The 14,436-nt window shown below is 41.7% G+C and overlaps 1 protein-coding gene across 4 annotated transcripts in view; it reads right to left on the minus strand.

Moving 5' to 3' along the window:
- PAPSS1 (3'-phosphoadenosine 5'-phosphosulfate synthase 1) overlaps positions 1-14,436 on the minus strand; it is a 104,217-nt gene that overhangs the window by 38,736 nt on the left and 51,045 nt on the right. For all 4 annotated transcript variants that reach the window (XM_082462834.1, XM_082462835.1, XM_082462836.1 and 1 more), the window contains 3 exons: positions 14,107-14,218; positions 11,512-11,717; positions 8,263-8,398 (listed from right to left, as the gene is read on the minus strand). In XM_082462834.1, the coding sequence (XP_082318960.1) occupies positions 8,263-8,398; positions 11,512-11,717; positions 14,107-14,218 (454 nt within the window). The remainder of the gene's footprint in view (positions 1-8,262; positions 8,399-11,511; positions 11,718-14,106; positions 14,219-14,436) is intronic.

The raw sequence follows: 14,436 nt of genomic DNA on the forward strand, positions 1-14,436 counted from the left end.
GTAGAAGTAGCACTGCTTTGGAACATGATATTTACGGGTTCAAATTACAGGTCTAACAATTTTTAACCATGGACTGTGGTCTTTAAGGACTTGATTTCACTTCTGACATCTTCGTAGTGGGGATGATACTAAGGTTACTGTCATGAAGATAAAATAATATAAAGTACCCAGCACGGTGAGATGTACATTGCAGTCACTTAAAAATTTAAGTTCCTTAAGACAATTCATTCTTTAAAAAAACCCAAAAAAACACCATATCTAAAAGTTCCTGGCAGGAAATTGAACCCACTGTTCTACTGGTGACTCAAGGTCTACTCTAGTACGAACTAACACTCCAGTGAGTGTTTCCAAGATGAGGGTGCATTAGCTCTGTGCTGCAATATGCAGCCTTCGCCTTCCTTAATCAGGAACAGGTGCCTAACTGTGAAGAGGACCCCTGGGTAATACATCTCAGGTGTATGATGACTACATTCCTAGACTCCAATCAGGTCAAATCTGATTTTGTAAAATTGCCATTTAGCAAGATTATTTATATGACAGCATGTGCAAAAGGAAACATAAATAAATTCTGTCTCAAATATACGTGTTTCACAGATTCTAATAATTCATCTACCTAGGTTTCCTTTCCAAAAAGAATTAATCTAACTCCACACTGGACATTTAACAGATAAAGTTAAGATGAATGACTTGTTAAAAGTTTACATTAGCAGCATATAAAGGATTTTGCTGCCAAAATTTCTTCCAGGTAGAATTATTTCCTTATTATCAGTTCCATTCAGAAATCCAATGATCATTTGCTCTGTCTGCCCATTTTTTCTTGCCAGTATTACTAGGTTTTTCCTAAACTTCCAGCCTTTTCAATCCCTTGTAACTATTTATCAATGAATTACACAAATGGCTTTAACTGCCTGTAGCTCCAGACTGCATTTTCATCCCCACCATCTGGTTTCCCCACTAGAGAACTTATGTGGATGAACAATGTAATGGAAGCACCTGATCCACTGGAAGCTTACATTCCCAAGGTACTGTCCCAACTAACATAACCCAGTATGCATCACCATTATATTTTCCTCCAACAATTTTCCATCAAGGATGGAAAAAGAATAATGGGCCACTATGGACCTGGGGCCACTGATACTTAGAGCAACTTTCAGTAATTCTTCACATTCTCATCCCCATTTTCTAAAGGACAGTGAATTCCCTGTTGTCACACCATAACTGGTAGAAAATACTTGCCTTTTCGCTTATAACTCTTTATGGATTAGTTTAAGACTGCTTTACCTAAGATCAGGGTTCCAACCGTGTTTGAAAATGGGACATTATCTTCAAAATGACTGGAATTTAATATTAACATTTATGATTTCCATTTCTTTCTAGCCTTCTGCCCCCATTCGTGGGAAAGGACCAGGAATTCCATAATTGTGATTTATAGAAAGTACATTGTGAAGCTGCTGATGCCGTGCACAAAAGCAAACTTTTTCCTTCAAGAGCTAGAGTGAATATTTTAAGCTTTGCAGGCTATGGGGCTTCTGCTGCAACTACTCAACCCTGCCGAGCAGAGCAAAAACAGCCACAGACGATGCATAAGTGACTGTGGATATTTCCCAGTAAAACTTTATTTACAAGAACTGGCAGCGGGCCAGATTTGGCGTGCAGGCTGTGGTTTACCAACCTCTGAAAGACAAATGAAATTCGGGTGATGGAAGTAAGAGCACTGCAACCAAGACGCCTGGTGTGAGCAAAAGTGTGGAGGCAGGAAAGCAGATGTGTCTGAGGACACAGAATCATTCATCTTGTCAAAGACGGATACAAAGCCTAGCACTTGATATTACGCAGAATTTTGAATGATAGGTTAGGAAGGATACTGTGTTCCAAACAGAGGTTGTGAGTTAATCAGTAATGTTGCCCAGAAAATTAGGCTAGCAGACTGTGCAGGACTGAGGTGGGGGAGGGTCAGTGGGTGGAGTGGGGAGACAGCAAAATCAGAAGACCGTGGCACAGAAACGTGCTCCCGTATTTTCCATATAAAATAAACCATCCACCAACTCTTCCATTCTCCCCACTCACTCGATCTATTCCTCCCCCAGGATACAGACAGGCTCGTCTGACCAATCACAACCTACACACTGGCAATGGGGTCACAACGGCAAAGACTGGCACTGCCTGCTCCCTCAAACCCCTCCCCAGTGCTGAGGTCACTGAGCAGTGCTCTATGTGTTACTGACTCACAGATCTACGTCATCTGACTGAAACTCCCCTAAGCTCCAGACCGTCTCTCCACCTGCCTCTTAGCACTCCACGGGCACCTCAGATCACCTCCTGCCAGCCTCCTTGCGAGCCTCTGGTCCTCCTCCACGCCCTCTGAGAGCAGGCACCACTACCCACTGCAGAGTCTTAGACTCTGGAGGACCACTGCCATCCTCCACACGCAGTGCATTGCTCTGCTCCCTAAACCTCACTAAACCCTGCTTTCTTCACTCCCCAGGCCCACACCAGCCCTTCATCCCTGCTTCACAAGACAACTGGTCTCCCCCACAACCCCATCTAGCCTCCATCCAGCAGCCAAAGCAGGCAGGGGGGCAGGGAAGAAAGGAGTTGGGACAGGATGAAAATTCTGTTTTAGATACACTGTCCTGGGGGAACAGTGAAACTGGTCCTGCCCCCAGGAGCTTACAATCTCGTCAGAGGAGGAGAAGCAAACATTCACTAATCAGAGAATAAATCCATGTTAGAAGGAATATACTTCCTTCAACTCCAAGAGGATGTGATTAGATCTTTGTTTTCAGAAGGTAAGTTTGGTGACAATGTGAAGGATAAAGTGATGGAAGAAAAGAACGGGAATGGAGTCACTCCTTCAACTAATCCCTTCCTGCTCTGCCACATAGTGAGTACGAAACCCCTGCCAAATCCAAAAGGTACTTTCCTGTTTTAAAGTCCTGATCTCTCTGCTGCCTCTGACATTAAAAAAAAAAAAAAAAAAAAAAAAAAAAGCTATGCCACTGTCTTCATAGCCTCAAGGCCTGCTAACCATGGCACCAACCTTTTCTATTTCATCTGCCTCTATGCTTTTTCTTTAGTAAAAACCATGAAACACTGAAGAAAATTTGGAGGGGAAAAACCACCCCAAATGCACTATCTTAATATAACTGTTTTTGGGTTTTTGCGTAGTCTCCCAGTTTTTCTCCTTATGCATACATTTTTACACAGATGTGATCAAATGTGTATGACATTTTATATTCTGCTTGGCCCATTTTGCTCTAGTCACCTGTTTCTGACATCCTGTAGTCCTCTCAGAGCCACAGAGTTCATTGCTGGGTCCTATGAAATTCTCAGAGCCATAGAGTTCATTGCTGGGTCCTATGAAATTCTTTCTTTACGTACTCATTCAGGAAACTCACCCCTGCGCCTGGATTCAATTACCATGTGCATACAGATGGCTTCTGTTAGCTGCATCCCTAAGTCCTGACCTTCCAACTCATCAGTTACAGAGACTTATTACTAAAAACGTTTCAATAGATGCTGCTCATTACCACCCCACCCCTCAATTCCTTCACCTTCACTTACTACCCTCACATCTCAAGCCAAAAGCAGGTCCAGCTTCTAAAACCTGCACCTTCTCCTATGCCTCATGTCTAAGTAAAGGAAGAGCCCCATACTACAGTTCCTCTCCCTCCCCTCCGGATCCGACACCATCCAGTTCAGGAGCCAACACACCATGTTAACAAGTACGGTCTGATCCCTTTCCCTCCAGCAGACGGAAGGGGAAGAAGACAGTGAAGAAGGTTCTTCTCAGGATGTGCTGATTTCTGACATGGGAAAGAATGGCAACCATGAGTGTTTTCTGGTGGTGGGAGGAGGGTGGGCCCTGACCCCCAGAACACGTGCAGGACACGGGCTGCCTAACCTAGCGCCACGGCCACGGAACCCTGATGTGGCACAGTACAAACACCTGGGCTGGACCCCTGTGCTGCACTTTCTCTTGCACCCCGAGGGGTCCGGGGACAACTGCAGCTCCCCAGCAGGGCAGCTGTGAGCAACGAATGAGCTGGTCAGCAGGGGAGCGCTGCTAACTCCTTCCCCCAGATTTCTCAGACCTGTGCTTCGCTGCCCAGCCCACAGGCAGAGCCCTGGCCTGCATCCCAACAGCTAGACCCAGAATTACAACATCCGCCTGCTGTCTTCCTTTCAACTTCTCTGAAAACTGGCCTGCATACAGCAGTAATTAATAAGTCTTCTCTTGCAGTCCTACGCAAGCTCTATTATCTGCCACTTTACCCCAAAGCTCTAAGTACAGGCATTTCTGATTTTCCCCAAATCAATACAGTAGCTGAACAAGAGGGTCCTGACAATCGCTCTAGCGTTGCTGGGAGGCAGCCTGGGGTGCACGCACGCTGTTTTTGTGGGAGTTTTTTGAAGAGAGTCAGAAATGAGAAAGAGTTTGATCCCCCTCCTCCCTCGGGACTGTCATTTCTTTTACTTAAACTGCTCATGGGGGGCGGGAATCAACAAGACAGGGCTAGGCTACTTGAGTAAATATGAATAGACTAGAATTTTTCACCAGCAGGCACTCTCATACCCCAAAGTACGGCAGCAAGTTGTTTTTCTTTCTCAGGACTAGAAATGCTTTCAAATTAAAGTGAAAAATAATGTTGGATATAAAGCTTTTTTGCCAGCTGGACTCTGTACTGCCTGTTCTCCATTCCCCTTCCTGTCCAGCCCTGTCCCGTGCCTCTGTGCGCGTGTGCACACGTGCATGTGCGTGCGTGTTTGGGCGTGGGAGTGCTGTACTCCTGCCTCCATATGGGAGACATCAGTAGGCAACCAGAGGACGGAGGACAAAAGTCTTGCCCCAGTAGCATCCTGCTTCAGCGCTGTGATTACAGCGGGATCTACACCCCAGACAACTAGCTCCTGCTCGGCAGCCCCTTGCCACAGCTCCAGCTCCTCTTACCCCATTTCAAAAACAATGCTGCCTTCCAATGCCCTGTCAGGAATGGTAATACTACCCCAAATTGCCAGTCCCCGGATGCCTCATCATTCCTTGGCGGTTCCCTTAGCCCTGACCACCCATCTTTAAATACTCACGTTGTTAGATAATGTTCACAGCCTCATCTGAGTGTGCCTTGACCTGACTGACAAGAGGCTCCATCACCCAATCTCAGATTACAGCATCTCCAGCCCACTGCCGCGTATGGGCAAGAAAGCCCAGTGCCTTCAGAGGCAAACTATCTGCTTCCACCTCGGCTTTCTCAGGCATCTGTTGTTCCCAACTTTGCCTAATATATCCATCTACTGTCTCTATCCATTCATTTAAAATACAGTCTGTGGTTCAACAACTTGACAAAGCTTTCTCAGATTTATTCAACACTGTGCTACCCCATACTAGCTTGAAAGAAATTATGTCAGCGTTTCCCTTTGTAACCCAGCAGGACACCAGTACTCTGTGTGCAATAAACACTAACTGGCTCTTACTTGGCTTAAGTGAAATTCAGTCTTTCTTTCCAGGATAGTGGTCAATCATCGGTGGTTCAAAGAACTTGCCATCTGGAACCGTGTCACCTTGCAATCACTGACGTGGGTATTAAAGACCTCTCAATCCTTCCAGCTACAGAATGGTCTAGAAACAGCAAAACTGATCATATCAATGTGCACAGGACAACAACCCACACAGGGTAATCAAAGATTACCTAATATTCCCTAAGACGAGGGAAGGAGAAGGAGGGAGAGGCAGGAAAAGAAACCCTAAGTAAAAGAAAAAGAATATTCCGTTTTCTCTCCCTTGAACTATGATTTGTACACAAGAGTAGATGACTTGTTATCGGCTTCCAGAAAGAGTGAATAAGAACTATAAAGGGACCTCCTCAGTCTGTTGCTTATTTGCCTTAGTCTAAAATGGAAAAGTAAACAAAATAACACTCCATCATCTTTTTTGCTGGATTTAAGGCTGATAACCAGCTCTCAGCTACTTTAAACAAAGTTGCAATCACTCATTATGCAACAAATCCTCTAAATGATTTAAAATGTTTGGTACACAAGGAAGAGTGTAAAACAGAGGTAATATAAAGTCTTGGATTATGAATGATAATTTCTTGATAAGACCCCTCAACAGTGCTAAAAATTTATTTAGTAACACGAATTCCAGATATAAATTATTTTGAAAACAAATTAACGTAAGCAAGGTCTCAGCAAGTCCTCAGCGAAACATGTTCCTCTTCACCAGAAAAAAAGAGAGAAGTCTACACATATTAAACTATCAGATGCTTCTGGATGCAAATAAACGAAGACCCAACTAGAAGTGTCTTACACGACTCAAACATGCATTAGGTCTTTGAATAACAAATCTGGATACAGAGGACCCAAGGGCTGGATCAGAAACTCAAACTGTATAAGATTCTTATGGATTCTCACGGTACAAAACGGCTACCAGAGCTCCAAACATTGTACCCTTACATGACAGCATCCAAAGCAGGAGGAAGAGGAAGGATGGGAAAGGATAACTTTCTGTCCTAAGCCAGATTCTTTTCAGGAAGGAAAACCTTTCCCAGAAGCCCCACTTGTTTACATCTCAAAGGTCAAAACTGACTTACACACGGACCTTTAAGTCACACACTGACAAAAGAGAATGTGGCACCATCACTGACTTACAGCAGTCATGATACAGTTCATGATACAGTCCTCTATGACTGGGCCCAAAACGTGTTAGCAAGAAAGAAGAAAACAAACTGCTGTATAAGCAAGCACCAAGTGTAATATTCGGAGAAATTCCTGCACAAGTAGTTTAAGCCAAATATGTGCTTCAAATTCAGAGGAGAGGAATAAAATTCAGAAGGAGGAATGGGGTACTACACTATCAAATACCGTAACGGGGCCAAGCAAAAAATGTGCGTGAACGAGGCAGGCTGGTGGGGACTGTGGAGCTCTGAAGAGTGTGTGTCCATCTCAGGCCTCCAGTTCTTGATCCCTTTCACATCACTTCAAATATCAGCTAATTACGATACAGCTTAAGAAAAAACAGATACTCTTTCTCTTCCCTTTACTTACTGGTAAAACTAGCTTCCAACTCACATAACAGAAATAATGACACCTTAACCTCTTACTGTGTGCCAGGTACTGTTACGGTGCCTAACCATCTTAGCTCATTTCACTTTTTAAAAATAAAATCCTATGTGTCAGGTACCATCACTGTCCTCATCTGTACAACTAGGGAACTGAGCCTTAGAGAGGAAACCCCTTTCCCCACAACCACATAACTTCTAAGTGGTAAAGTAGGGGGCAGTGTGCACACAGGACTCTGAATGACTACCAAGGATCTGAGAGGTCACAGAACCTAAACACAACTGATGAAATGGGAGCTCCTGCCCAGATTCTGGAGTCACTTGGGAAGGCGGGCTTCTGGTTAATAAATACGGCTGGGTGGCCAGGTAGTTCCTTAAAAGGCATCCATAGCCACCTGACTTTTCTCAGCCGTATCTCCTCAATTTGTACACAGAAGATATTTTAAAAAGCAGCACCAACGCTTAGTGTTTAACCATTTCTGTACTGGGTGAGAATTCACTAGCAGCATGATTGTAGGAGGCTTCAAATTCTTCAGACCTTAAAAAACAGCCTCCCAAAATCTACAGCGAATGCTGTGGCAGGCACCAGGAATTTGCAAGTGTGGGTGCACCAGTGTAAACACATCATTTACCTACTTTTGTGTAAAAGGTCTGCTAATCACAGATGTCTGATATAAAAATCCCTGTCCTGGGGCACTTTCTAGGACAGTATTATAAAGAACAGTTTCTACAAACTCTCTATATTTACTGCTCCATTTCATCCTAATCCAGAAATCTGAAATCATTATTAACCTACTCTTCAACAACTTTTTCTGTTATTTGTTGACTGTCTCTCTCTTCTACACCATAAACTCCTGTCTTATTTATTTATGAACCCTCAGCACTTGGTACTCTGGCATATAAAGATGCAAAACAAACACTCGCTGAATGAATAGCAAATGTGATATTGTTGTTCTATTATTTTCTGCCGTGGTACATTCCACTCCAATAAGACATTCTGGGATATAAAGCACATGGATATGAGTGAACTACACAGGTTGATTCAGATTGACTACCTTTCCTTACATATTCCATTGCTAACCAAATTTATCTTTACTCCTCATTCTGTCTTACATTTTAGCAAGCATTGGAAAAACTCTTCAAGAACCTCCCCATCAAGGAGAAACTCCAAGTAGTCCCACGTTAGATAATTAGGTCCATGTCTTACCTGCATTCATATCTTTAAACTTCTGCTTTAGCTCAGTAGGAGTAAAACGATACTGATCAAGACCATCATTCCAATAAATTCGGTCCAAGACTTGAAGATCTCCTCCAATCAGCCAATCTCCTTGTTCCATAACCATCTAATGGCAAGAGAAAGAAAATAATTTTTTTTTTAACAGGAACCAATATCAAAATAAGTAAGAACATTTCTCTCATACAAGCTAAATATACCTGTAAACTACTCTCATCTTAAGGTCAATGGTAAATCTGTTTGGTTTATCAACTGAACTGGCATTAGAGATGCTGTAGAATTAGAATATATTTTATAATTTTGCAAAGGATTTGTGACGCAGCTATTATATTTGCATATGAAACGCAAACAAAATCAAAATGAATAATTATGACTTTTTTAAGTAACCACAACATTCTTTTCATTGCTGTTGTATGTTGATTAACAGAAAAGTGTGTAAGCCTGGGCCATCCTGCCCTCTTGTGTTCTCCAATCCTAAACTTTTGAGCAATTAAAGTAATGATGATGGAGCTGAACACAAATTCATGCCTTCCAATCTCCACACCACCTCAAATTTCTTTCGGCTTCACTCGGGTCCTTTCTCTGCATCAGAGAGGAGAAGATATACCCTCTAGGACCCGTCCATTTTTGCAATGCAGCTCAAGCTCTTCCCCCACTACTTCAATTTACCTGCTAACAATGCTCCTCAACTGCGTAGTCACTTCCTGCCTGGTCTCCCTCACTAGTAGGTCTCTGCCCATCCACCAAACCACTCATTCAACAAATATTCACTGAGGACTGGTATGTGTCAGGGCCTGTGCTAGGCACTGGGAAATACAGCAGAAAACGAGAGAGAAAGATCTTACTCCAATGGAGCTTATATTTTAGTGGGTGAGACAGAGGAGAAACCAGAGAAGTATCAGCTAGTGATAAACGTTGCAGAGAAAACAAACAGGGCACTGGAACACGGTGTCCAGGGAGTAGAGTGAATGGCATTTAAGAGAAAGGAGTTAATAAATGCCTCTCTGAGGAAGGTGACATTTAACCTGAGATGATGAAAAGGAACTCATCACGGAGGTAAAGTAGTTCATGCAGACGGACACCAAGTGCAAAGTCCTGGCGCAGAAACATGTTTCTGTCTTTGAGGAACAGAAAGAAAGCTAATGTGGCTAGAAGGTCAGAAAGGCCAAAGCAAGGAGAGGGGCAGCGGTAGTGGAAGAGATCGTGGAAGAAGGCCAGGGCCGGATCCCACAGGGCCTCACAGGTTTTATTCTGATTACAATGAGCAGCCACTGGAGAGTTTTAAAGGGGGCAGTGATATGTTCAGATCTATATTTTTAAGACTCACTCTGGCTGCACTAAGGAGAATGGATTTCAATGGGTATGATAGGAAGCAGGACTCCAGCCAGGAGACCGGGAGGGTGTGGCCGGTACCAGGGGGGCATGGGGCTGGAAGAGGGACACCCTGCTCTAGACCACCCGGCTGGCTTCTTAAATCACCACGTCATTTGTGACCCTGTCAAATCTGCCTGCCACCTCTCTGTTCCTAGGAAGGCAGAGCAGCACAGGGGAAAGAGCACAGAAGACCTAAGACAGACTCTAATCCTGACACCTCACAGGTACCTCTGCAGCTCTGGGCAAGTTGAACCCACTCTAAGACTCCTCAGAATAAAGGAAATAACCTTGTCTACTTCTAAGGGTCACTGTAAGGGCTGAAAAGCAGAAACGTGGTTGAAAAGCATAAATACATGTAAATTGTTATTATGACTGAACAAAATTTTAACACCTCGGAGTAGAAATTGAAGCCCAAGGTCCTCTCTCCCGCTCGACCACCAACTATCTCTCAAACGCACCAAGTCTTTGCTCCTCTGGCTCCAGAAACCTGGAAAGTTGTTTCTTACAGTTCCCTCCTATCCAAATCCTACTGGTCCCTCAAGGCTGCACACCAAGTACTAACTAACCTAAGAAGTCTTACAGACTGCTCGAAATAAAAGTGGCACACAATATAAACAGCATTCACATATGTTCAGTGATTAAAAAATGTCTCCTCCAATGAGTTCATATAAAAAGTACTCTCTAGTGGTAGGGATTACATAGTACGTGAAGCTCTACATAAACCAGTAATGACTTTCTGCTAAGGATTATGGAAGATGGCTTTAAAACCCAAGGTCTTGGATTCAAATCAGACCCTCATCCCAACCATAAGCTGCGTAACTTTGGCCAAGAACATATATCCCCCATAAAGTCTCAATTTCTCCATGTGTAAGATGGAAATGCCACCCATCCTATAGGTCTGCTATGTGGTTCAAAAAATTTACATAAGCATGGTTTGTAAACTATGTTATTTGTTATTAATAACTGTAAATTTTAATGCTGAAGGAATGTCTGATACCACCATTAGTTCAACCTCCTTATTTTATAAAATAATATATCTGCCTGCTTTTGAAGTTTATCACTTTTTTGTCCTACATAAGACAATGAAATGAAATTTAGCACACTTCCATGATCTAAACAGATGCTATATAAAGTTTCTAGGTAAAGCTACTAAAATTTCACTTAGTTTCTTTTCTTTTTTTTTTTTTGGCTGCACCATGCAGCTTGCAGCAGGATCTTAGTTCCCCGACCAGGGGTCCAATCAGGGCTCTGGCAGTGAAAGCGCTGAGTCTAACTACTGGACCGCCAGGGAACTCCTTCGCTTAGTTTCTTTTAAAGTTCAAAGTCTACTTTAAAACTAATGACAGAAATGTGACTTCAGTGATAACATTTCACATACAATACATAAAATACATGAGGCCCTTCGGGGAGACTAAAAATTTCACTGCTTTCATACCAGAAACACAATGTTCAATTAAAAGCCCAGATTAGATAAAATCACCCAGCGTGGGTTCCCATAGCACCCTGCCATCACATCCTACCTGTAAGTACAAGATCAATGTCTGTGCCCACCACCAGACAGCATGCCCCAAGCATATAAAGATTGCCCTGCCGTGCACATCAGCCCTATATACCCAGCACTAGCACCTAGCTCAGTGCCTGGTGTACAGTAGATGTTTAAAAAATATTTGCTGAATATTTATGTGGACCAAACGACAAGACCATATGCTTATCACACGAAGTTCCAGCCTTGATTCTGCAAAATATTAACAGTTCCAGTGGCATAGTTGATATACAGGTAATGCCTCACAATTCAGCACAAACATTATTGGCAAATCAAGATAAAATGCAGCAAGGTTGACTCAGGACCTTGATGTAGGGGTGGTTCTTGCATGTTGTTCCCCACTGCCTGGCACAGCGCTCCTCCTTCCTGTGCTCAAAAAACTCTGGATTGCGAAGAATAGCCACGCGGCGGCCCTCGTACATCAGAGCAAAAGCCGTGCAGCCGTCCAGCCTCTCTTTATCTTCCTGAGTAGCTGTCAGAACTATCGGTACTGACAAGTTAATGACACCCCCTGCAGGGCACAAAAGAACATAAAGCACACAGCTTGCATTACTCAGCGGGGGCCCCGCATCTACCTTTCACACTTCAGTAGACACTCTTCAAATAATAAAAGATTTATTGCTCCAGTGACAGTGTTCCACTGGTACCTGGCACAGAAAAGCAGGGAGAGAACAAGCAACAAACCCAGAGTTGAAAAAAAAAACAAAACAGCAAAAATTAAGAACATCAACATTGTGTGTAGCAATACTCCTCACAACCACTCATGAAACTGTCTTTAGGGGGAAGAATCACAGAAGTTTAAGAAACTGTTGAGTAAGGAAGAATCAGCTGGTAAAGCCTAACGTCACCAAAAATATATGAGTAAGATAAAGAATTATGCTTCAGGGCCTTTACAGGAAAAATACTATAACTGATACTGCTGACAACTACATTTTGAGTGGCAAGTTGGTTAAGTAACTTGAGTATACTTGGTATACCTGGATATCCTTGAGAGAGGAAGACGAAAACACTCAAAAAGTTTTTTGTTTTTTTTTTTTTAATCAGAATGGAACTAAGGCCAGCTATCACTGGTCAAGAAACAAAGGTAGTAAATAATCAGTGGCTCCATTTAAACCAAAATATGTTGCCAGTGAGACCAAAGGCACATTCTCAGTTTTCAACCTTTCAAGCTCTGAAAGTGTTTTTTTCTTTCCTATTCGTCATGTGCAAGTTAGAAGAATAAAATACACTCTCAAATTCATATGTGGATATTATTTATGTATCAAAGAGAAACCACACTTTTTGGGAAATCATGGTATGCCTTCTTTGGGCAAAAGATGTCAACAAAATCAATGATAACAGTTTGGCTGTTTTAAAATTACCACCATAAGGTGGAGTTCAAAATGGAAAATTAATAGGTAGATTTACACCACACCCAAGACTAAGTCATTACTAAGGAGGCAGTCCACAAAGACTTTACCATTATTTCCAAGGAAGAAAATCAAAAAGTAAAATTTAATTCTTATGTTAAAGGTTCTTGAGAACAATGAGTAGGAATTACATTTTCTAGTATCTATTTTACTCCCCAGTCAAAAGAAGTTATAACACAGAAGAACGTGGTCGCAACTTTGCAGGGTTCTATGACTTTTTTTTTTAATTGAAGTATTATAGTTGACGTACAATATTATGTTTGTTTCAGACGTACAGCATAGTGATTCAACATTTAAACATATTAAGAAATGATCACCATGATAAGTCTAGTAACCATCTGTCACCATACAAAATTATTACCATATTATTCCTTATGCTGTATATTATATACCTGTGACTTATTTATTTTGTAACTGGAAGTTTATACACCTCTTAATCTCCTTCCCCTATTTAGCCTACCCCCACCCCTTCTGGCAACCACCAGTTTGTTCCCTGTATCTACAAGTCTGTTTTCGTTTTGTTTGTTCTTTTGTTTTGTTTTTTAAATTCCATATATAAGTGAAATCATATGGTATCTGTCTTTCTCTGTTTGACTTATTTCACTTAGCATAATACCCTTCAGGTCCATCCATGTTGCAGCAAATGGCAAAAGTTCATTGTTTTTTATGGCTGCATAGTATTCCATTGTGTATATATATGTATATATATATATATGTATACATATGTATGTATGTACCACATCTTCTTTATCCATTCACCTATTGATGGGCACTTAGGTTGCTTCCATATCTTGGCAATTGTAAATAATGCTGCAATGAACATATGGGAACATATATCTTTTCTAGTTAGTGTTTTTGTTTTCTTCACATAAATACCCAGAAGTGGAATTGCTGGATCATACGGCATAGTTCTTTAACATTTAACAATATTTTCTTTATTGTAGTAAATTAATCTTACCAACAGTATACAAAGTTTAAGGTAGCTGGAATGTAATTACAATACCCTAAATATCAACTTCTTTGGCAATTTTTTTTTTTTTAGTGTTTTAAAAGAGTAGGAAGAACCATCCTTTTTAACCACCTATTTCAGGACTCCTTAACTTGGGACTCCCTGATTCCGTGTTAGAACACCTGGCTTAAGCAAGCATGGGCTTCAGCACAGCACAATTAGTAAGTATGTACACTTCCTGGGGAGAGGCTTTTTACTGTGATCAGGTGGATATGGCGTAGCGAAACTGTATTTGTTTTTTAAATCCATTTTTAGCCCTAATCCCCAGGTTGTCCTTCTCCCCCTGCAATAAATCACAATCAAGAAAACCAAAAATGGAAAGATCCCATGATACATTTAAAATATTCAGTACTGATATAATTTAGTCTTTAAGTGCTATCTCCATTAAGATGTTACCAGTACTCTCTATAAATAGTGACGAATCCCTGCAACTGTGTGCTTTCTTTTCCATACTCAATGTACTTGAATATAAAATGTCTTACCATCCAGAAGACAATCGAAATGAAGACACTGCAAGTACTCCCTCTCTCTCATAAAGCCATTCAGCGGGGTTGCCCAACCTTCTGCCAAAACCTGCACCCACTGCATATCCACCTAGTAAATGAGACAGTAAAGAAAAATGCTCTATTTCATGTACTTATGAACAAAAGCATTAATGGCTTTTTGGGGTTTAATTTTGAAAGCAATGGAAATGAACTTCTCAAGAATGTTTATAGATTATACAAATCTAATAAACAATAAGGGCACTAGGAAAGTATGTATTTTTCTTAATAAATCTGAATAACATTAGGCTTCCCAACATTTCTAATAAG

The sequence above is a fragment of the Balaenoptera physalus genome, assembly GCF_965194825.1.
Source record: "Balaenoptera physalus genome assembly, chromosome: 5".
NCBI classification, from domain to species: domain Eukaryota; kingdom Metazoa; phylum Chordata; class Mammalia; order Artiodactyla; family Balaenopteridae; genus Balaenoptera; species Balaenoptera physalus.